General features: G+C 42.4%; 1 protein-coding gene across 1 annotated transcript in view; it reads left to right on the plus strand.

Moving 5' to 3' along the window:
• Nucleotides 1-25,326, plus strand: part of NME7 (NME/NM23 family member 7) — a 682,167-nt gene that overhangs the window by 241,058 nt on the left and 415,783 nt on the right. The window contains exon 4 of the mRNA XM_053706509.1: nucleotides 16,345-16,455. Within this exon, the coding sequence (XP_053562484.1) occupies nucleotides 16,345-16,455 (111 nt within the window). The remainder of the gene's footprint in view (nucleotides 1-16,344; nucleotides 16,456-25,326) is intronic.

The following is a 25,326-nucleotide window of genomic DNA, read 5'->3' on the forward strand; positions in this document are numbered from 1 at the left end:
CAGATCTCACGGCTGGAAAGTGAACGTGGAAAAGAGTTCTCTATCCCCGTCAACAAGGGTTCCCTTCTTGGGAACAATTATAGACTCCTTAGAAATGAGGATTTTTCTAACAGAGGCCAGAAAAACAAAACTTCTAGACTCTTGTCGGATACTTCATTCCGTTCCTCTTCCTTCCATAGCTCAGTGCATGGAAGTGATCGGGTTGATGGTAGCGGCAATGGACATAGTTCCTTTTGCACGCATTCATCTAAGACCATTACAACTATGCATGCTCAGTCAGTGGAATGGGGACTATACAGACTTGTCTCCGAAGATACAAGTAAATCAGAGGACCAGAGACTCACTCCGTTGGTGGCTGTCCCTGGACAACCTGTCACAAGGGATGACATTCCGCAGACCGGAGTGGGTCATTGTCACGACCGACGCCAGTCTGATGGGCTGGGGCGCGGTCTGGGGATCCCTGAAAGCTCAGGGTCTTTGGTCTCGGGAAGAATCTCTTCTACCGATAAATATTCTGGAACTGAGAGCGATATTCAATGCTCTCAAGGCTTGGCCTCAGCTAGCGAGGACCAAGTTCATACGGTTTCAATCAGACAACATGACGACTGTTGCGTACATCAACCATCAGGGGGGAACAAGGAGTTCCCTAGCGATGGAAGAAGTGACCAAAATCATTCTATGGGCGGAGTCTCACTCCTGCCACCTGTCTGCTATCCACATCCCAGGAGTGGAAAATTGGGAAGCGGATTTTCTGAGTCGTCAGACATTGCATCCGGGGGAGTGGGAACTCCATCCGGAAATCTTTGCCCAAGTCACTCAGCTGTGGGGCATTCCAGACATGGATCTAATGGCCTCTCGTCAGAACTTCAAAGTTCCTTGCTACGGGTCCAGATCCAGGGATCCCAAGGCGGCTCTAGTGGATGCACTAGTAGCACCTTGGACCTTCAAACTAGCTTATGTGTTCCCGCCGTTTCCTCTCATCCCCAGGCTGGTAGCCAGGATCAATCAGGAGAGGGCGTCGGTGATCTTGATAGCTCCTGCGTGGCCACGCAGGACTTGGTATGCAGATCTGGTGAATATGTCATCGGCTCCACCTTGGAAGCTACGTTTGAGACGAGACCTTCTTGTTCAGGGTCCGTTCGAACATCCGAATCTGGTTTCACTCCAGCTGACTGCTTGGAGATTGAACGCTTGATTTTATCGAAGCGAGGATTCTCAGATTCTGTTATCGATACTCTTGTTCAGGCCAGAAAGCCTGTAACTAGAAAGATTTACCACAAGATTTGGAAAAAATATATCTGTTGGTGTGAATCTAAAGGATTCCCTTGGGACAAGGTTAAGATTCCTAGGATTCTATCCTTCCTTCAAGAAGGATTGGAAAAAGGATTATCTGCAAGTTCCCTGAAGGGACAGATTTCCGCCTTGTCGGTGTTACTTCACAAAAAGCTGGCAGCTGTGCCAGATGTTCAAGCCTTTGTTCAGGCTCTGGTTAGAATCAAGCCTGTTTACAAACCTTTGACTCCTCCTTGGAGTCTCAATTTAGTTCTTTCAGTTCTTCAGGGGGTTCCGTTTGAACCCTTGCATTCCGTTGATATTAAATTATTATCTTGGAAAGTTTTGTTTTTGGTGGCAATTTCTTCTGCTAGAAGAGTTTCAGAATTATCTGCTCTGCAGTGTTCTCCTCCTTATCTGGTGTTCCATGCAGATAAGGTGGTTTTGCGTACTAAACCTGGTTTTCTTCCGAAAGTTGTTTCTAACAAAAACATTAACCAGGAGATTATCGTACCTTCTCTGTGTCTGAAACCAGCTTCAAAGAAGGAACGTTTGTTGCACAATTTGGATGTTGTTCGCGCTCTAAAATTCTATTTAGATGCTACAAAGGATTTTAGACAAACATCTTCCTTGTTTGTTGTTTATTCCGGTAAAAGGAGAGGTCAAAAAGCAACTTCTACCTCTCTCTCTTTTTGGATTAAAAGCATCATTAGATTGGCTTACGAGACTGCCGGACGGCAGCCTCCCGAAAGAATCACAGCTCATTCCACTAGGGCTGTGGCTTCCACATGGGCCTTCAAGAACGAGGCTTCTGTTGATCAGATATGTAGGGCAGCGACTTGGTCTTCACTGCACACTTTTACCAAATTTTACAAGTTTGATACTTTTGCTTCTTCTGAGGCTATTTTTGGGAGAAAGGTTTTGCAAGCCGTGGTGCCTTCCATTTAGGTGACCTGATTTGCTCCCTCCCTTCATCCGTGTCCTAAAGCTTTGGTATTGGTTCCCACAAGTAAGGATGACGCCGTGGACCGGACACACCTATGTTGGAGAAAACAGAATTTATGTTTACCTGATAAATTACTTTCTCCAACGGTGTGTCCGGTCCACGGCCCGCCCTGGTTTTTTTAATCAGGTCTGATATTTTATTTTCTTTAACTACAGTCACCACGGTACCATATGGTTTCTCCTATGCAAATATTCCTCCTTAACGTCGGTCGAATGACTGGGGTAGGCGGAGCCTAGGAGGGATCATGTGACCAGCTTTGCTGGGCTCTTTGCCATTTCCTGTTGGGGAAGAGAATATCCCACAAGTAAGGATGACGCCGTGGACCGGACACACCGTTGGAGAAAGTAATTTATCAGGTAAACATAAATTCTGTTTTCTATACACTACAGTCACCACGGCACCCTATGGTTTCTCCTTTTTCTCCTAACCGTCGGTCGAATGACTGGGGGGCGGAGCCAGGGGGGGGGGCTATATGGGCAGCTTTTGCTGTGCTCTCTTTGCCATTTCCTGTTAGGGAAGAGAATATTCCCACAAGTAAGGATGAAGCCGTGGACCGGACACATCGTAGGAGAAAGAAATTTATCAGGTAAGCATAAATTCTGTTTTTGGTCCCGAGTTGAAAGAAATTATCGCGGATATCACTGGGGGAAGGGCCATGCCCTCCCGAAGGATAGACCGTTTAAGGCCAAAAACAAGGCTAATTTTCGCTCCTTTCGCAACTTCAGGAGCGGACCTGCTTCAACCTCTGCTGCCGCAAAGCAAGAGGGTAACGCTTCACAGCCCAAAGCATCCTGGAAACCCTTGCAGGGCTGGAATAAGGGTAAACAGGCCAAGAAGCCTGCGCCTGCTGCCAAGACAGCATGAAGGGGTAGCCCCCGATCCGGGACCGGATCTAGTAGGGGGCAGACTTTCTCTCTTTGCTCAGGCTTGGGCAAGAGATGTTCCAGATCCCTGGGCATTAGAAATTGTTGCTCAGGGGTATCTTCTAGAATTCAAGGACTCTCCCCCAAGGGGAAGGTTCCACATTTCTTGTTTGTCTTCAGACCAGACAAAGAAACAGGCGTTCTTACGCTGTGTAGAAGATCTTCTAAAGATGGGAGTGATACACCCAGTTCCAATTGCAGAACAAGGACTGGGTTTTTACTCAAACCTGTTTGTAGTTCCCAAAAAGGAAGGAACTTTCAGGCCAATCCTGGATCTAAAAATTCTAAGCAAATTCCTCAGAGTTCCATCTTTCAAAATGGAAACCATTCGGACAATCTTGCCGATGATCCAGGAAGGTCAATATATGACTACCCTGGATCTAAAGGATGCATACCTACATATTCCTATCCACAAAGATCATCATCAGTTCCTAAGGTTCGCCTTTCTGGACACGCATTACCAGTTCGTGGCCCTTCCTTTCGGGTTGGCCACCGCTCCCAGAATTTTCACAAAGGTGCTAGGGTCCCTTATAGCGGTACTAAGACCGCGGGGCATTGCAGTAGCGCCTTACCTAGACGACATCTTAATACAGGCGTCGTCTTTTCACAGAGCCAAGGCTCATACGGACATTGTTCTGGCCTTTCTAAGGTCTCACGGGTGGAAGGTGAACGTCGAAAAAAGTTCTCTGTCCCCGCTCACAAGGGTTCCCTTCCTGGGAACACTAATAGACTCAGTAGAAATGAAAATCTTTCTGACAGAGGTCAGGAAGTCAAAACTTTTGAATACTTGCCGAGTTCTTCATTCCATTCCTCAGCCTTCTGTGGCTCAGTGCATGGAGGTAATCGGTTTAATGGTCGCGGCAATGGACGTTGTCCCTTTTGCCCGAATTCATCTAAGACCACTGCAACTGTGCATGCTCAAACAGTGGAATGGGGATTATGCAGATTTGTCTCCTCAAATACAAATGGACCAGAAAACCAGAGACTCTCTTCTCTGGTGGTTGTCTCAGGATCACCTGTCTCAGGGAATGAGCTTCCGCAGACCGGAGTGGATCATTGTCACGACCGATGCCAGTCTGTTAGGCTGGGGTGCGGTCTGGGACTCCCTGAAAGCTCAGGGTCTATGGTCTCGGGAGGAATCTCTTCTCACGATAAACATTTTGGAACGGAGAGCGATATTCAATACACTCCAGAAATGGCCTCAACTAGCGGAGGCAAAATTCATCAGATTTTAGTCGGACAACATCACGACTGTAGCGTACATCAATCATCAGGGAGGAACAAAGAGTTCCCTAGCGATGAAGGAAGTAACCAAGATCATCAAATGGGCGGAGGATCACTCCTGCCATCTGTCTGCAATTCACATCCCAGGGGTAGACAACTGGGAGGCGGATTTTCTGAGTCGTCAGACTTTCCATCCGGGGAAGTGGGAACTCCACCCGGAGGTTTTTGCTTAGCTGACCCAGCTATGGGGCATTCCAGAGTTGGATCTGATGGCATCCCGTCAGAACACCAAACTTCCCCTTTACGGATCCAGGTCCAGGGATCATAAGGCGGCATTGATAGATGCTTTAGTAGCGCCTTGGTCATTCAGTCTAGCTTATGTCTTTCCACCGTTTCCTCTTCTCCCCCGGCTAGTAGCCAGAATCAAACAGGAGAAGGCTTCGGTAATTCTGATAGCGCCTGCGTGGCCACGCAGGACTTGGTATGCAGACCTAGTGGACATGTCATCGGCTTCACCATGGAAACTGCCATCGAGGCAGGATCTTCTAATTCAAGGTCCATTCAAGCATCCAAATCTAGTTTCTCTGCAACTGACTTCTTGGAGATTGAACGCTTAATTCTAGCTAAGCGTGGGTTCTCTGAATCAGTTATAGATACTCTGATCCAGGCCAGAAAGCCTGTCACCAGGAAAATTTACCATAAGATAGGGCGGAAATATCTTTGTTGGTGTGAATCCAAGGGTTACTCGGGGAGTAAGGTTAGGATTCCAAGGATATTGTCTTTTCTCCAAGAAGTATTGGAGAAAGGTTTGTCAGCTAGTTCCTTAAAGGGACAGATATCTGCTCTGTCTATCCTGTTACACAAGCGTCTGGCAGCCGTACCAGACGTTCAGGCGCACAGGCCCTAGTTAGAATCAAGCCTGTCTACAAACCTGTGTCTCCTCCATGGAGTCTAAATTTAGTTCTTTCAGTTCTTCAAGGGGTTCCGTTTGAACCTTTGCATTCCATAGATATTAAGTTATTATCTTGGAAAGTTTTGTTTTTGGTAGCTATTTCTTCTCCTCGAAGAGTTTCTGAATTGTCTGCTTTGCAGTGTGATTCACCCTATCTGGTGTTCCATGCAGATAAGAATGTTTTGCGTACCAAACCTGGTTTTCTTCCAAAAGTGGTTTCTAATAAGAATATTAACCAGGAAATCATTGTTCCTTCTCTGTGCCCTAATCCAGTTTCTAAGAAGGAACGACTGTTACACAATCTTGATGTGGTTCGTGCTTTAAAATTCTATTTATATGCAACTAAAGATTTCAGACAAACATCATCCTTGTTTGTTATCTATTCTGGTAAGAGGAGAGGTCAGAAAGCGACTGCTACCTCTCTTTCCTTCTGGCTGAAAAGCATCATCCGATTGGCTTATGAGACTGCTGGACAGCAGCCTCCTGAACGAATTACAGCTCATTCCACTAGACCTCTGGCTTCCACATGGGCTTTCAAGAATGAGGCTTCTGTTGAACAGATTTGTAAGGCAGCGACTTGGTCTTCACTGCATACATTTTACAAATTCAATACTTTTGCTTCTTCGGAGGCTATTTTTGGGAGAAAGGTTTTGCAAGCAGTGGTGCCTTCCGTTTAGGTTACCTGACTTGTTCCCTCCCTTCTTCCGTGTCCTAAAGCTTTGGTATTGGTATCCCACAAGTAAGGATGAATCCGTGGACTGGATACACCATGTAAGAGAAAACAGAATTTATGCTTACCTGATAAATTACTTTCTCTTACGTTGTATACAGTCCACGGCCCGCCCTGGCAATTAAGTCAGGTTCAAATTTATTTTTTGTAAAACTACATTCACCACTGCACCCTATGGTTTCTCCTTTTTCTCCTAACCGTCGGTCGAATGACTGGGGGGGCGGAGCCTGAGGGGAGCTATATGGACAGCTCTGCTGTGTGCTCTCTTTGCCACTTCCTGTAGGGATTGAGAATATCCCACAAGTAAGGATGAATCCGTGGACTGGATACACCGTAAGAGAAAGTAATTTATCAGGTAAGCATAAATTCTGTTTTTTTTACCTCAGGCAGAAATTAGAAGAAGAATTTTCCTGAGGTTTTTGATGATCTTAGCAGGTTGTAACTAAGGTCCACTGCTGTTCTCACACATAACTGAAGAGTATGGGGAAACTTCAGTTGGGAGAACGGCCTGCAGAATTAACTGCCCTGAGGTATGTTCAGTATATTTTTTTCTAGAGGATGATAAGAACTAGAAAATGCTGACAGTGCCTGATATAGTTAAGGTAAGCCTGATTGCAGTGATTTAATAATGACTGGCATCATGCTTGCAGTAAAGGGTAATTTTCATATTACTTTCTATTATGGCTTAGTATGTAAAACGTTATATATATATATATATATATATATATATAAGGAAGGTTTTTTTTTTTGTTTTTTTTTTTTAATTTTTTATTGATATACAACAGTCTCAGTTACAAAGATAACATAAGGAATGTTTGTGGAGCACACAGGCTCCCAAAGCGTATACAAACAGAAAATTGAAACAGTTTCAACATTTCAGGTTGGGGTATATTCATGAAATGGAAGATGAACTGTACATAGCTCTTAGCGTAAAAGGTGAGTTAGTTGGGGTGGGGAAGGAGAGGGAAGGGGGAGGAAGGGTGATAGTAGCGTTAGAGGTAGAGAGAAAGTCTTTAATAAAGGATAGACGGCAAAGGTCATCTAATTCGTGTTTGCCCTAGTATTCGGGGACCAAGAAGTGGTGTAATAGGATTGCCAGTCTGCCCATACCAGTTCAAACAGGTCCGAATTATTTAGGGAGTAAAAGATAGGTTTCTATATGTTGTAGATATATGCCATATAATTTAAGATGCATGACCATTTTGGAGGTGTCTTGGATTTCCATGCCTTGGCTATATTCGCTTTAGTAGCTGTTAACAAATAAATAGACAGGTATGCTTGGTGTTTAGGTAGTTTAAAAGTACCTATGTGAAGAAGGGCATTGGAAGGAGTTGCGGGAAGTGCTATGCCTAGTTTCGCTAATGTACGGAAGCAGGAGTTCCATAAAGGTCTCAACCTGGGGCAGTCCCACCATATGTGTAGAGAATCTCCTTTTTTACCACAATTACGCCAACATAGAGGAGATGCCGTGTTAAACATTTTGTTAAGTCTAGCAGGGGTGAGGTACCAATGCGTTAAGAGTTTGTAATAGGTTTCAAATAGAGTAACACAATGTAGTGCTTTTTTGGTGAGGGAGATTACGTATTGCCATGTCTGTGGGGGTACGGTCACGTTCAGGGACGACTCCCATTTGAGTAAGTGAGGGAGTTTATTCTCAGAGTCTGAGTTTCCTATTAAGGTGTAGTGTATTGAAAGGGGTCTATGTAGTTTACTACCTCGTTGCCAGGTCGTTTCCCAGAGTGTTCGGGGCCGGTGTAGTTCAGGTTGAAAGCCCCAACTGAGAAGAAAGCTCTTTAGTCTTGTGTATTCAAATGTCATATGTCTGGGTAACGTAAAGTCAGCCTTTATTTCTGAGAGTGTAATGAAGCGCGGAGTTGGTGAACTAACCCAAAGATCAGCTACTGTCTGAATTCCTACTCGTGTCCAGCCGTGAGGGTGAGAGTCGGGTAGGCCTCGAAGGAGACCCGTCATGGGAGTGATAGGTGAAGGGTGCGGGGCGATATGTGGGTAGTGTCTCAGCTTATCCCACATGGCGAGACATTCTCGTATTATGGTGTTGCTAATATCTGTGGTTCGTCGTAAATGGGTAGGGATCCAAATCAAGTCAGGTAGATATATGTGGCTCGGAAGTGAAGCTTGTTCTATGGTTTTCCATTTACTAGGAGATTCCTTCGCACCCCATTGCGAAATATGGGTGAGCATGGCTCCTTCATAATACCTTGTTATTGAAGGGGAGGCTATTCCTCCTCTACTAAGGGGGCTTTGGAGAATTTTATGCGCCACTCTAGGGGGTTTATGCTGCCATATATATTTTGTGAACTCGCTCTGAAATTGATGTAGAAGATACCCCGGAATACGGAAAGGAAGGCACCTAAATAGATAAGTAATTTTGGGTAGGAATGACATTTTGAGGGGCGTTAGTCTACCTATCCATGATATGTAGGTATAATCCCATTTGTCTTTTAGAGTGCGCAGTTCAGCTAGAAGAGGTAAGTAATTGTCTTTGATCATCTGGGGGATATTGTTCGATATCTTGACCCCTAAGTGTGAGATGAAGTTATTGGTGCAGTGTATCTTATATTGAGTTATAAGGGTGTCAGCTGTATCCTGGGGGAAGCCCCAGGTGAAAATTTCTGTTTTATCTAAATTTAATTTGTAAAGGGACATGTAACCAAAGGACTCTAAGATTTCCTTCAGTCTCGGGAATGAAGATAGAGAGTCTGAAGAGAATATTGTTATGTCATCAGCAAAGAACGCTATTTTGTGAATAGTGCCATGCAGACGAACGCCATCTATTTTCTTATCTTGTCTAATTTGCTCTGCTAGCGGTTCGATCTCAAGGGCAAAAAGGAGAGGTGAGAGTGGACACCCCTTTCTGGTGCCATTGGATATTGAAAAGGGGGGCGAGACAAAGCCCAGTCCTCTGACAACTGCCGAAGTGGTAGAGTAAAGAGCATGTATCTCCTTAATAATTTGGTCTGGGAAGCCGAAGGTTTTGAGGACTTCCCATAGGTAAGACCATCGAACGCGGTCAAAAGCCTTCTCTGCATCTAACGAGATTACAGAGAATGGCCTATTAAGTCTGGTGGATTCAGTACAAATGTTTAGCAGACGCCTAGTATTATCAGGCCCTTCGCGATGAGGAATGAAACCTACTTGGTCTAGATTTATAAGTTGCGGGAGTAATTTGGAAATGCGAGTAGCAAATAATTTGGCATAAATTTTTACATCTAAATTAATTAGGGAAATTGGCCTGTAATTGGAACAAAGAGATGGATCTTTTTGTGGTTTAGGGATAGTTATCACCGTGGCTTCCAGGAATTCCCTACTACAACGTCCCTGCTCTCTAGCGTGGTTAAAGAATCTTAGGAGTAGTGGGGTTAGTTCATTTGTATATGTTTTGTAGAAAGTTGCGGAGTAGCCATCTGGTCCCGGGGTTTTGAAAGGCTTTAAGTGTGTTATTACATTTTTAATTTCGCTGAGAGTAAAGGGGGATGAGAGTGTCTCTTGATCGTCAGATGACAATGAGGGGAGGTTTAAGCTGCTAAGAAAGGAGCAAATATTGTCGGTAGGGGCTAGTGTGTGTCCTGCATTTTTTTCTAAATTGTATAGGTTTGAGTAGAATTTTTTCGAAACATGCACCAATGTCTGAAGGTTTACGGTAAGTCTGGATCCCAGATTGGATCTGGTGGATTCTTGAAGTGTTCGCTCTGTTTTTAAGCTTGTTAGCTAGTAGTGTGTCTGCTTTGTTACTCTTGTGGTAGGTAATCTGTTTCAATTTAAATAAATTTGCTTGGGTACGTTTTAGTTCCAGCTGATTGATGTGGTTTTTGACCTTTATAATTTGGGCTATGGTACTATCTGAGGGTGTGTGTCTGTTAAGGAGTTCTAGTCGGCGTAGTTCAATATGAGATTTAGAGAGGGAAAGGCCAGAACGTTTTTTAAGGTATGCTTGTCTCTTGAGTATAAGACCTCTAAAGGTGGCTTTAGTCGCACCCCAGAGTACGTCATCTCTAACCTGGTTATTATCATTGGATTGGTAGTAAAATATGATATATTTTCTAAGAGTTTCCTTGAATGCAGCATCCTGTAGGATGTCATGTGGAAGGCGCCAGGAGGGCTTCGCATTATGCCGTTCTATTGAGCGGAAAGTCACTGAAACTAGGTCATGGTCAGACCATGGACACAGGGAGATGTTAGAGTGTTTGACTTGGTCAAGGGTTTCTGCTGAGCAAAAGACGTAGTCGAGTCTGGAATACGTTTTATGAGGATGTGAGAAGTGAGTGTAGTCTTTGTCTCTAGGATGGAGTGATCTCCATATATCATAGTAGCAGAAATGGGTAATAATTTGTCTGAACTTGTGGGAAAGCTGAGCAGAGGGGGTAGAGTGTTTTGTACGGGTGATTTTTTTCCTGTCTAACGTTGGGTCCCAAGTCATGTTGAAGTCCCCCGCCAGCAAGACTCTGCCTATTTTTATCCGGTCGACTGTAAGTAGGATCCGTTTGAGGTGTCTGGGTTGGTATGAGTTAGGGAGGTAGATAGAGACTAAAGTGTGATCAGTATGATCCAGCTTACATGTTAGGATAAGAAATCTAGATTGCGGGTCTTTTAGAACTTGAATTTGTTCATAAACTATTCTTTTGTGGATTAAGATTGCTGTGCCTCTGGCTTTCTTTAAAAAGGAGGTGTATTCAAGAACAGTATAGTCTTTAGATATTGTGCGAGGAGGGTTGTCCAGGGACCAATGTGTCTCCTGAAGGAAGGCTACGTCGGGGTTGTGGAATTTAAGTGATCTAGCTAGAAGGCTACGCTTGTGTGGAGAATTTAGGCCTCTTACATTGTGAGTTAGGATTTTGAGGGGGGGCATAGAGGACTATAAAGGGTAGACCAGGTCTGTTAACAAGAGTTAGTTTAGGAAGGGTGGGTAGGGGAGGGGGACAGACAGCAGGTTAGGGGAGAGAGTTAGCGAAAATAGTTCGCTGCGATGGAGCCCTAGTGTGGGCTACCTGTGGGGGGGGGGGGGAGAAAAACAAACAGAAACAGGGGTCAGTAGGGTGAACCCTGCTCCGCAGTAGTCACTTTAATCTAACTTACAACTACAGATATGCAAATCTTATATTGAAAAGAAAAACAACAACAACATTAAAGTGGTGATCAAACATACAATATAATTGTACATGTTATTTGTAAACTTTTAAACTATAACTTAAACCTCGGTCATGAATCCTCGGTGACAGGTCAAACGTCCAGGTTCGATAGAGTCCAGGTAAATTCCTATAAGGACAGCTCGTCTCATTTTTACGGTGGGTTAGTTTTAGGTTTCTTAGCTCTTTGCTCTTTGATGGACCATTCGGGAGCTGAAGCTCTCAGCTTTGGGTAGGTAGGCTGTAATGGTGGGGGTTGGTCTGAGTGTAGGCCCCATGTGGTCAGGAGGGCCATGCCTTGAGGTATGGAGGTGATTGTGTGGCTTTGGTTATTTCTAGTAACCACCAGGTTTGTAGGATGTCCCCACCTGTATTCGATATTAGCTTTCCTGAGTGCTAAAGTAATTTGTTGGAAGGTTTTACGATACTGCAGCGTGTGAGTCGAAAGGTCAGGCAGAAGCTGAATGTCCTTAAATTTTTCTGGCATGGGCGGTCTTTTGAAGGCTGCTTGCATAAGTTTATCTTTATAGATGTAACTGTGGAAGCAAACGATTACATCTCTTGGCTTATCAGCAGGAGCAGATCGGGATCTTAAAGCTCGGTGGGCTCTTTCCATTGTATTGGTTAACCCCTCTGGGGTACCCACGAGTACTGCAAACAGCTCCCTCAGAAAAAACTGAAGATTAGTATTTTCTACAGTTTCTGGAATGCCCCTAAACCGGATATTGTTCCTGCGAGATCTGTCATCGATATCTGCCATTTTAAATTCAAGTTGAATCATCTGATCTGCTAGGGTTTCAGAATAGGTGAGCAGATTCGTCTGATCCACAGCTAGATCATCTTGTTTCCGCTCCAGTGCTTCAACTCTATCACCAATCTCTGAGATTTCCTTTTTCAATTCCGCTGAGGAACGTTGAATTTCCTGAGTGATAGAGCGTGTCTGGTTGGCCAGCATGTGTTGTAGAGTAGCCTTTGTAATATAGTGATGCAATGGCGCTTCTGAACGCACACTGGAATGAGATTCAGCATCTAGCGACTCAGGATCACTCAACTCCTCATTGGTGACAAGATTAGGTTCCTTTCCCGATTGAGTGAAATGGTCATAAACAGTCTTTTGGGTGTTAGTGGGGGTTTTCCCCTGTCGTCTGGACCCATGAGGCATTATGGAAAGACTGTTAGATGTATCTGTAAATCAAAGATTAGTACCAACTTTTAAATGCAAAGCACTCCCAGGATGATCCTAAGAGCATAAAGTACCTTATAGCAAAGTTTACTAGTTCTAATATGTACCACTAGACTGCGGAGCAGGGACCAACAACACCCTCTATAGTTATGACATTTTGTTATGACATCACATAATAGCTATTTATTGAAACACTCAGGCCTAGTACACAAGTTCAAGTGAATAGGTCCCTAGCACCTCGGGGAATGGTGGGATACGACTGTGCAGAAGGGGAAAAGGAGAAGGGAAGTGACCAGTCCAGACTGACTGGACCGGAAAGGGAGAGGTGCTAGGGTAAATTAGCAATTAGCGTAGGCCAATAGAGTACTGAATGAAGGTTAATAGGATACTTTCCTATTAATTTGTTAAAAGAAATGATATAATTCTACAATTGAGTCAGGAATGTGAGTGAAGATGGTGCTCTTCAGGATATGATGTTTCACTTAAGTCCCGCTAGTGGGAGATGAGGGTGAGTGACGTGTTGCAATGGTGGGAGTGCGATGTGGAATGACCAGGTGGTGTGTGGTAGTTGTGCGCACTGTAGCGTGTCAGAGTATGTAAAGTTAGGGGAGCGTGTCAGGGAGGTGACCCACCCAGACAAATTGGGCAGGAGCGGGAAGGTGAGGGGTGGTCACACAAATTAGGTTTCTATAAGTGTTACCCAGACATAACGGTTCAGTAAGACATTGGTATATGAGCAAGAACAGTGCTGAATAAAATAATAGTAATTAAAAAAAAAAAAAAAAAAAAAAAAAAAACACTCCACTCTGGGTGTGAACCTCAGAGGCACATAAGCTGACGCAGCAGCTAAATCACACTCCCCCAATTACCCACCAGGTTATACAATGTCAACTTGTATTTGAGTATTCCCACAAGTCAATTCGTTAGGGGGCCAATGTAATTAGAGGGCACTGAGGGGGAGTGCCAGGTAGGACTCGTGGAAAGTAGTAAATCTGGAGGTCCACTACTATGTTAGGGTAGTCACTTGCAATGTCTCTTGAAGAGAAACAAACCAGCTACACACTTAGAACTAAGTTCTTTTTCTTTTTTCTTTTAGTTGTGAGCCAGCTTAGACATAGAGTAGGTGGCACTGAGAGATATGATCAGGTGCACTGGGGCGTCTATCCTCTCATAAGGTTAGATGTTGAACTGGTCAATATAAGAGGGGCTACCAAGAAATGGCAAAAGGAGGCAGCAGGAGGAATATGGGCCTTGTGTGCCTGTGAGTCAGTTTACCAGGATCACAGAGAACAGGTCACAGGGCACCTCAGGGGAAGTAATGCACTGACCGTTAATTATGAGGCCCCAGGGAGAGTTAAGAAAGTTCAGATTCAGATTCACCCCCCCTGTCTTACCCCACTTCTGGTCGGATGCGGAGCCTCTGCAACAGATGTGACAGCACGGGTAGAGCTTGTGTGCTATACTTCAGCAGGTATTGGTATCCCACAAGTAAGGATGAATCCGTGGACTGGATACACCATGTAAGAGAAAACAGAATTTATGCTTACCTGATAAATTACTTTCTCTTACGGTGTATCCAGTCCACGGCCCGCCCTGGCAATTAAGTCAGGTTCAAATAACATTTTTTGTAAAACTACATTCACCACTGCACCCTATGGTTTCTCCTTTTTCTCTTAACCGTCGGTCGAATGACTGGGGGGGCGGAGCCTGAGGGGAGCTATATGGACAGCTCTGCTGTGTACTCTCTTTGCCACTTCCTGTAGGGATTGAGAATATCCCACAAGTAAGGATGAATCCGTGGACTGGATACACCGTAAGAGAATGTAATTTATCAGGTAAGCATAAATTCTGTTTTTTTACCTCAGGCAGAAATTAGAAGAAGAATTTTCCTGAGGTTTTTGATGATCTTAGCAGGTTGTAACTAAGGTCCACTGCTGTTCTCACACATAACTGAAGAGTATGGGGAAACTTCAGCTGGGAGAACGGCCTGCAGAATTAACTGCCCTGAGGTATGTTCAGTATATTTTTTTCTAGAGGATGATAAGAACTAGAAAATGCTGACAGTGCCTGATATAGTTAAGGTAAGCCTGATTGCAGTGATTTAATAATGACTGGCATCATGCTTGCAGTAAAGGGTAATTTTCATATTACTTTCTATTATGGCTTAGTATGTAAAACGTTATATATATATATATATATATATATATATATATATATATATATATATATATATATATATATATATATATATATATATATATATATAAGGAACGTTTTTTACTGAGGTGATAAATCTTTATTTGGGGCCTAGTTTTCCACATGGCTGTTATTTTACTCCTAGGAATAGTTTTTTAAGGCCCTCTGACTTTGAGTGCATGGTGGAGGGGCCTATTTTTGCGCTCTAATTGCGCACTTGTTTTTTACATTCTGAGACATCCAGCTTCCCTGAAGGAGTCCCTTGACATATTGGACCTCTGTAAAGGGTTTTTGTGCCTACAAAAGTCGTTTTATGGGAAGGTAGGAGCCACAGTAGAGCTGTGGCAGTTTGCTTGTGACTGTTATAACGTTTTTTACCGTTTTTTTGCTTCATTTTTGAACCTGAGGGGTTAATCATCCATTTGCAAGTGGGTGCAATGCTATTTTAGTCTATTATACACAATCTTGACGTGGTTTGTGCTTTAAAGTTTTATTTACAAGCTACTAAAGCTTTTCGTCAAACATCTGCATTGTTTGTTGTCTACTCTGGACAGAGGAAAGGCCAAAAGGCTTCAGCAACTTCTCTTTCCTTTTGGTTAAGAAGTATAATCCGCTTATCTTATGAGACTGCTGGCCAGCAGCCTCCTGAAAGAATTACAGCTCATTCCACTAGAGCGGTAGCTTCCACATGGGCTTTTAAAAATGAGGCTTCTGTTGAACAGATTTGTAAGGCGGCGACTTGGTCTTCGCTTCATACTTTTTCTAAATTCTACAAATTTGATACTTTTGCTTCTTCGGAGGCTATTTTTGGGAGAAAGATCTTACAGGCAGTGGTGCCTTCCGTTTAAGCGCCTGCCTTGTCCCTCCCTTCATCCGTGTCCTATAGCTAGTCCTATAGACTGGATACACCTTACAAGAGAAAACAAAATTTATGCTTACCTGATAAATTTATTTCTCTTGTGGTGTATCCAGTCCACGGCCCGCCCTGTCATTTTAAGGCAGGTGTTCTTTATTTTTAAACTACAGTCACCACTGCACCCTATAGTTTCTCCTTTCTCTTGCTTGTCTTCGGTCGAATGACTGGAGGTGGCAGTTAGGGGAGGAGCTATATAGACAGCTCTGCTGTGGGTGATCCTCTTGCAGCTTCCTGTTGGGAAGGAGAATATCCCACAAGTAATGGATGAATCCGTGGACTGGATACACCACAAGAGAAATAAATTTATCAGGTAAGCATAAATTTTGTTTTTTTAACAGCGGTAAAAAGTCTTTAATGGCCCTATGTAGAAAAATCTGGTAGCATTGTTCATATTGTATGAACCAATAAAGGCCGAAGGAGGCCATTATTTATAGGTATGTATTTAAAATGCATTAACAGTTTTTTTTTTTTCCTTCTAAATTACCTTTGACGGTTATAAGAGTAAATAACTGGTATGGGTAGTGTTCACGTATTTGTACATGATTTAACAAAATAAAATTCAGTATATTTGTAATCATAAATGATTTGTGCGTTACTACATTCTCTCATGTTGCCGCTATGTATAATCAGATTTCTTTATTACAGAGTGTGAAGATTTACAAAATGTGTAAACATATTGCACATCAGTTTAATTATTGTATTAAAATGCATTTTGTGCGCTATACAGAATTTCTTCAAAGTGATTACTATGATCAGTCAGTTATTGGAAAAAATTTAACCTTTTCTTTATTTTTGTAGAACACTGGCTTTAATAAAACCTGACGCTATAAAGAAAATGGGTTCAATAATCGAAACAATCTTAGACTCCGGATTTATAATTACAAAAACCAAAATGGTTTTACTTACCAGGTAAGTAAATAAATAGCATCATATTATTTATCTTTACAGTATTTAGTGCAGTTTGCATACCATGTGTCCATCTTGATGTTTATTTTTAAAGATGGTAAAATGTAGATTTCGGACTATTATTTCTATTTTCCAGGGTTACTTAAATGGCTATTCTAATGGGTGTTAGTTCATTTTTTTTATTGTAGCCCTTGTGTCCGTAGAAAAATATGCTTTTAACCTCCGCAAATAGTTAAATCAGGGAGCTAAAGCCACAGAAAAGGTTACTTGTGCATTATCCCCAAATGTATATGATAAAGGGGGTTTTGATAACCTATTTTGGCCAAAGCATGTAAGGTCACCTCCCAGCAACAATGCAGACTCCAATAGGTAAGGCCAGTTGTAATATATCAATATGTATGTATATAATTTGTTATACTGTGCACCAATGACATTGGTTGTATCTGCAAGATGCAAAGAGTATCTCCAATGAGGTGTAGATTTATCTAAATCTCACCAGTTAATTAATTTCAGGGGCACACAAGTGGGAGGTTGCATGATAATACTGGCTATATATTTCATTGAGGTAGCTTAAAGGGACATTAAACTCAAAAAAATTATTTCATGATACAGATAGGGAATACAATTTTAAACAACTTTCCAATGTACTTCTATTATTTAATTTGCTTCATTTTTCAAATATCCTTTGTTGAAGAAATAGCAATGCATATGGGTGAGCCAATTACACAAGGCATCTATGTGCAACCGCCAATCAGCAGCTCCTGTGCCTACCTAGATATGCTTTTCAGCAAAGGATATCAAGAGAATGAAGCATATTAGATAATAGAAGTAAATTAGAAAGTTGTTTAAAATTGCATGCTCTATCTAAATCATGAAAGAAAAAATATGGGTTTAATGTCCATTTAAGTCGGCCTCACAGCTTCAACATATTGCATATTTTAATAGGTCATGCTGATGAGCCATGCATGTAACCAACAGTGTCCTTCTCAAGAGTTGCATTGTGTTGCAGGGCTTTAGCTACGTGTTTAACCCTTTTGTTGGAGGTTAAACACATAGGGCCAGATTACGAGTGGAGCACAAACGTTTGCACGTGCTTGTGCTTGTCAGGCTTATCGCTCGTATTGCGAGTTGAAAGCACACACAATCACTTGAGCGCAATTGCAATTTACGCTAGAATAATTACAGTGACTTCAGAGCTCTGGTTAACTGTTTCGCTGAACAAAAAATTTGCACAAAACACATCAAAAATACATTACAAAGTACACTTACACTCATAATAACACATCTAATAAAAATTATTTAACATTGAGATACATACATATACATCTCTAAAGATGTGTGCGTGTGCATATATATATATATATATATGGAGCATGCAAGTAGAATGTAACAGGTCAGAAACACTGATCTGTAAACAAGCGGTACTCAGATTTGCGCTAGTCAGAAGGAAGGAAATAAATGGCAGCTGTTAGAAAACAAATGCATCAAAGGGTTGCATATAGCTCCCCAGTGATGTAAGAGTTAAGACAAATGTACAAGGGGATAACAGCGCTAACAAATCCTTATATCTATTAGTAAGTGTGGAATAGTAAAATGAATCAATTGATATGTTTGATATTTCAATACAAAACAGAGATTATATGTAAAAAAAACTATTTTCTAATTAGTATGGAAAATGTCACAAAAAGTCAATTTAAATAATCTTTAGTAAAGTGAATTCCTTTACCAGAATTTACCTCAATCATATGAGGTAAGTTGCCGCACTGGAAGGGGTACTCAGTTGCTGATGTAGGTAAGTCCGGAATGAGAGTGTGTGCTTTTAAGATCTCTTCCACCTCTTGGAGTATGTAGAGAATTTCATCCAGTAATTTCCTCCCAGGATATATAGGTATGCCAGCCACCTCTTGGAGTATGTAGTCTTGATTTATACTTTCTCACAGGAAGGTGTCCTAATGTTGACTGGTCCTAACACTGCAATGTGATGCCTTTCTGGGCTATAACATTCCTGCTTCAACTGAAGCACACATTTTGAGCATTTTTTTTTATTTAAATATTTAAAAAGTAAGACAAGACAGAGGAACATCTTTTTATATATATATATATATATATATATACGCACACACACACACACTTGATAGACAGACTGAGAAGTTGTATGAATTAGTGACACAGCATCTGTTTGAATCGCTGGTACAGTATTCACCTTACCTCATTGCTCATTAGTTTTCTCTTACACTCTCGTAGGCTCATACATTGGAATGGTGGTTATATTTATACTTCCCAATAAATCTATTTGTTAATAATAATGTAGAACCATATAAAAAATAATAGTTTAAGTAACTCATGACTTGTGCAGGAAATGAGACACTGAGAATTCTCTTATTTCTCTTGTTAAGTGTATCCAGTCCACGGATCATCCATTACTTATGGGATATTAACTCCTCCCCAACAGGAAGTGCAAGAGGATTCACCCAGCAGAGCTGCTATATAGCTCCTCCCCTAACTGCCATTACCAGTCATTCTCTTGCACCCAACGAATAGATAGGATGTGTGAGAGGACTGTGGTGATTATACTTAGTTTCATACCTTCAATCAAAAGTTTGTTATTTTATAATAGCACCGGAGTGTGTTATTCCTTCTCTGGTAGAATTTGAAGAAGAATCTACCTGAGTTTTTCTATGATTTTAGCCGGAGTAGTTAAGATCATATTGCTGTTTCTCGGCCATCTGAGGAGAGGTAAACTTCAGATCAGGGGACAGCGGGCAGATTAATCTGCAAAGAGGTATGTAGCAGCTTATTATTTTCTGACAATGGAATTGATGAGAAAATTCTGCCATACCGATATAATGTAAACTCAGCCTTAAATGCAGTAGCAGCAACTGGTATCAGGCTGTCATGTATGTATATTTTACACTTCAGTATTCTGGGGAATGGCACTTCACTGGAATTATACTGTATGCATAAAACTTTAGCCTAATTTGCAGGGACTAGCAACAGGCTTTTTAATAACACTCAATTTATTAATGTTAAATGTTTTTTGCTGGCATGTAAAATCGTTTAATTTTCTGAGGTACTGGGTGAAAAAATGTTTTGGGCACTATTTTTTTCCACTTGGCAGTCGTTTTATTTAATTTATGACAGTTTACTGATCTCTCTCACTGTTATGTGTGAGGGGGAGGGGTTTGCTACGCATCAAAAAATTCAGTCAGAAGTTTATTGTCTTCCCTGCATGATCCGGTTCATCTCTACAGAACTCAGGGGTCTTCAAAACTTGTTTTGAGGGAGGTAATCACTCACAGCAGAGCTGTGAGATTGTAGTTGACTGTGATAAAAAAACGTTTATTTCTGTATTTTTTTTTTTTTCTGCTATCAGGGTTAGTTATCCTTTGCTAATGGGAGCAATCCTTTGCTAAAATTGTGTTTTTTACAAAGATTTGATGCTATAACTTTTCAGTTTATTAGTTTTCAACTGTCATAACTTTTTCTGTGCTTCTTATAGGCACAGTACGTTTTCATATTATAGTAAATTACTTGAAAAGTATTTCCAAGTTGCTAGTTTATTTGCTAGTGTGTTAAACATGTCTGATTCAGAGGAAGATATCTGTGCTATATGTGCTAAAGCCAAAGTGGAGCCCAATAGAAATTTATGTACTAACTGTATTGATGCTACTTTAAATAAAAGTCAATCTGTACAAATTGAACATATTTCACCAAACAACGAGGGGAGAGTTATGCCGACTAACTCGCCTCACGTGTCAGTACCTGCATCTCCCGCTCGGGAGGTGCGTGATATTGTAGCGCCGAGTACATCTGGGCGGCCATTACAAATCACATTACAGGATATGGCTACTGTTATGACTGAAGTTTTGGCTAAATTACCAGAACTAAGAGGTAAGCGTGATCACTCTGGGGTGAGAACAGAGTGCGCTGATAATATTAGGGCCATGTCAGACACTGCGTCACAATTTACAGAACATGAGGACGGAGAGCTTCATTCTGCGGGTGACGGTTCTGATCCAAACAAACTGGATTCAGATATTTCAAATTTTAAATTTAAGCTGGAAAACCTCCGTGTATTACTAGGGGAGGTGTTAGCGGCTCTGAATGATTGTAACACAGTTGCAATACCAGAGAAAATGTGTAGGTTGGATAAATATTTTGCGGTACCGGCGAGTACTGACGTTTTTCCTATACCTAAGAGACTTACTGAAATTGTTACTAAGGAGTGGGATAGACCCGGTGTGCCGTTCTCACCCCCTCCGATATTTAGAAAGATGTTTCCAATAGACGCCACCACACGGGACTTATGGCAAACGGTCCCTAAGGTGGAGGGAGCAGTTTCTACTTTAGCTAAGCGTACCACTATCCCGGTGGAGGATAGCTGTGCCTTTTCAGATCCAATGGATAAAAAGTTAGAGGGTTACCTTAAGAAAATGTTTGTTCAACAAGGTTTTATATTGCAACCTCTTGCATGCATTGCGCCTGTCACGGCTGCAGCAGTATTTTGGTTTGAGTCTCTGGAAGAGACACTTGAATCAGCTCCATTAGATGAGATTACACACAAGCTTAAAGCCCTTAAGTTAGCTAACTCATTTATTTCAGATGCCGTAGTACATTTAACTAAACTTACGGCTAAGAATTCCGGATTCGCCATTCAGGCACGCAGAGCACTGTGGCTAAAATCCTGGTCAGCTGACGTTACTTCTAAATCTAAATTGCTTAATACCTTTCAAAGGGCAGACCTTATTCGGGCCCGGGTTGAAAGAAATTATTGCTGACATTACAGGAGGTAAAGGCCATGCCCTGCCTCAAGACAGAGCCAAACCTAAGGCTAGACAGTCTAATTTTCGTTCCTTTCGTAATTTCAAAGCAGGAGCAGCATCAACTTCCTCTGCACCAAAACAGGTAGGAGCTGTTGCTCGCTACAGACAAGGCTGGAGACCTAACCAGTCCTGGAACAAGGGCAAGCAGGCCAGGAAACCTACTGCTGCCCCTAAGATAGCATGAATCGAGGGCCCCCGATCCGGGAACGGATCTAGTGGGGGGCAGATTTTCTCTCTTCGCCCAGGCTTGGGCAAGAGATGTCCAGGATCCCTGGGAGTTAGAGATCATATCTCAGGGATACCTTCTAGACTTCAAATTCTCTCCCCCAAGAGGGAGATTTCATCTGTCAAGGTTGTCAACAAACCAAATAAAGAAAGAGGCGTTTCTACGCTGCGTACAAGATCTTTTATTAATGGGAGTGATCCATCCGGTTCCGCGGTCGGAACAAGGACAAGGGTTTTACTCAAATCTGTTTGTGGTTCCCAAAAAAGAGGGAACTTTCAGGCCAATCTTGGATTTAAAGATCCTAAACAAATTCCTAAGAGTTGCATCGTTCAAAATAGAAACTATTCGGACAATTTTACCCATGATCCAAAGGGTCAGTACATGACCACAGTGGATTTAAAGGATGCTTACCTTCACATACCGATTCACAAAGATCATTACCGGTATCTAAGGTTTGCCTTTCTAGACAGGCATTACCAGTTTGTAGCTCTTCCATTCGGATTGGCTACGGCTCCGAGAATCTTCACAAAGGTTCTGGGTGCTCTTCTGGCGGTACTAAGACCGCGAGGAATTGCGGTAGCTCCGTACCTAGACGACATTCTGATACAAGCTTCAAGCTTTCAAACTGCCAAGTCTCATACAGAGTTAGTACTGGCATTTCTAAGGTCGCATGGATGGAAGGTGAACGAAAAGAAGAGTTCTCTCTTTCCACTCACAAGAGTTCCCTTCTTGGGGACTCTTATAGATTCTGTAGAAATGAAGATTTACCTGACAGAAGACAGGTTAACAAAGCTTCAAAATGCATGCCGTGTCTTTCATTCCATTCAACACCCGTCAGTAGCTCAATGCATGGAGGTGATCGGCTTAATGGTAGCAGCAATGGACATAGTACCCTTTGCACGTCTACATCTCAGACCGCTGCAATTGTGCATGCTAAGTCAGTGGAATGGGGATTACTCAGACTTGTCCCCTACTCTGAATCTGGATCAAGAGACCAGAAATTCTCTTCTATGGTGGCTTTCTCGGCCACATCTGTCCAGGGGGATGCCATTCAGCAGGCCGGACTGGACAATTGTAACAACAGACGCCAGCCTACTAGGTTGGGGCGCTGTCTGGAATTCTCTGAAGGCTCAGGGACAATGGAATCAGGAGGAGAGTCTCCTACCAATAAACATTCTGGAATTGAGAGCAGTTCTCAGTGCCCTTCTGGCTTGGCCCCAGTTAACAACTCGGGGGTTCATCAGGTTTCAGTCGGACAACATCACGACTGTAGCTTACATCAACCATCAGGGAGGGACAAGAAGCTCCCTAGCAATGATGGAAGTATCAAAGATAATTCGCTGGGAAGAGTCTCACTCTTGCCACCTGTCAGCAATCCACATCCCGGGAGTGGAGAACTGGGAGGCGGATTTCTTAAGTCGTCAGACTTTTCATCCGGGGGAGTGGGAACTTCATCCGGAGGTCTTTGCCCAAATACTTCGACGTTGGGGCAAACCAGAGATAGATCTCATGGCGTCTCGACAGAACGCCAAGCTTCCTCGTTACGGGTCCAGATCCAGGGATCCGGGAGCGGTTCTGATAGATGCTTTGACAGCACCTTGGACCTTCGGGATGGCTTATGTGTTTCCACCCTTCCCGATGCTTCCTCGATTGATTGCCAGAATCAAACAGGAAAGAGCATCAGTGATTCTAATAGCGCCTGCATGGCCACTCAGGACTTGGTATGCAGATCTAGTGGACATGTCATCCTGTCCACCTTGGTCGCTACCTCTGAAACAGGACCTTCTGATCCAGGGTCCCTTCAAACATCAAAATCTAATTTCTCTGAAGCTGACTGCTTGGAAATTGAACGCTTGATTTTATCAAAACGTGGTTTTTCTGAGTCAGTTATTGATACCTTAATACAGGCTAGGAAGCCTGTTACCAGAAAGATTTACCATAAGATATGGCGCAAATACTTATATTGGTGCGAATCCAAGAGTTACTCATGGAGTAAGGTTAGGATTCCGAGGATATTGTCTTTTCTACAAGAAGGTTTAGAAAAGGGTTTATCCGCTAGTTCCTTAAAGGGACAGATTTCAGCTCTGTCCATTCTTTTACACAAACGTCTGTCAGAAGTTCCGGACGTTCAAGCTTTTTGTCAGGCTTTAGCTAGGATCAAGCCTGTGTTTAAAACTGTTGCTCCACCATGGAGTTTGAACTTAGTTCTTAATGTTTTACAGGGGGTTCCGTTTGAACCCCTTCATTCCATTGATATCAAGTTGTTATCTTGGAAAGTTCTGTTTTTAATGGCGATTTCCTCGGCTCGAAGAGTCTCTGAGTTATCTGCCTTACATTGTGATTCTCCTTATCTGATTTTTCACTCAGACAAGGTAGTTCTGCGTACTAAACCTGGGTTCCTACCTAAGGTGGTCACTAACAGGAATATCAATCAAGAGATTGTGGTTCCATCTTTGTGTCCTAATCCTTCTTCGAAAAAGGAACGTCTGCTACACAATCTAGATGTAGTCCGTGCCCTGAAATTTTATCTACAGGCAACTAAGGATTTTCGACAAACGTTTTCCCTGTTTGTCGTTTATTCTGGTCAGAGGAGAGGTCAAAAAGCTTCGGCTACCTCTCTCTCCTTTTGGCTTCGTAGCATAATACGGTTAGCCTATGAGACTGCTGGACAGCAGCCTCCTGAAAGAATTTCAGCACATTCTACTAGAGCTGTGGCTTCCACTTGGGCCTTTAAGAATGAGGCTTCTGTTGAACAGATTTGCAAGGCTGAAACTTGGTCTTCTCTTCATACTTTTTCCAAATTTTACAAATTTGACACTTTTGCTTCTTCGGAGGCTGTTTTTGGGAGAAAGGTTCTTCAGGCAGTGGTTCCTTCCGTATAAAGAGCCTGCCTGTCCCTCCCGTCATCCGTGTACTTTAGCTTTGGTATTGGTATCCCATAAGTAATGGATGATCCGTGGACTGGATACACTTAACAAGAGAAAACATAATTTATGCTTACCTGATAAATTTATTTCTCTTGTAGTGTATCCAGTCCACGGCCCGCCCTGTCACTTTAAGGCAGGTAATTTTTCCATTAAACTACAGTCACCACTGCACCCTATGGTTTTCCTTTCTCTGCATGTTTTCGGTCGAATGACTGGTAATGGCAGTTAGGGGAGGAGCTATATAGCAGCTCTGCTGGGTGAATCCTCTTGCACTTCCTGTTGGGGAGGAGTTAATATCCCATAAGTAATGGATGATCCGTGGACTGGATACACTACAAGAGAAATAAATTTATCAGGTAAGCATAAATTATGTTTTTTGTTATTCTTTGTTCAAATCCTGTAGCTTTGAACTGAACAAACTTGTTTGATTACAAAATAAAGTGTAGCAATGCATTGTATCTTTTCCCCCCCTCACCCCCCCCCTCTCTCTCTCTCTCTTCCTCTCCATTATCCCCTCCCCCTGCTCTCTCTCTCTCTCTCTCTCTCTCTCTTTCTCCATTACTATTCCCCCTTTCTCTCTCTCTTCTTTTTCTGACTTTCTTTATCTCCCCTTTGACTGTGCAGGGCAGGAAGTAGGGTGGTTTATACAAAAAGCAGAAGCACTTTATAAAAGTCTTGAGACAGAGTTGAGAGTTCTACCTGCACACAACAATTGCAACACTGAACTTACTTGAACATGGTTCTACTTTGAGTGTAAAGAAATATTTCTACAGAACATAAATGCAAGAAATTTAAAAAAAATAAAAAAAAGCAAAAAAGCAAAAAAAAAGCTTACATTTTAAATGTGGTTGTGCAACTTATGACAAACAGGTCAGAACTCAGCTGACCTCTCTGTGTG

The sequence above is a fragment of the Bombina bombina genome, chromosome 3 (genome assembly GCF_027579735.1).
Source record: "Bombina bombina isolate aBomBom1 chromosome 3, aBomBom1.pri, whole genome shotgun sequence".
NCBI classification, from domain to species: Eukaryota; Metazoa; Chordata; class Amphibia; order Anura; family Bombinatoridae; genus Bombina; species Bombina bombina.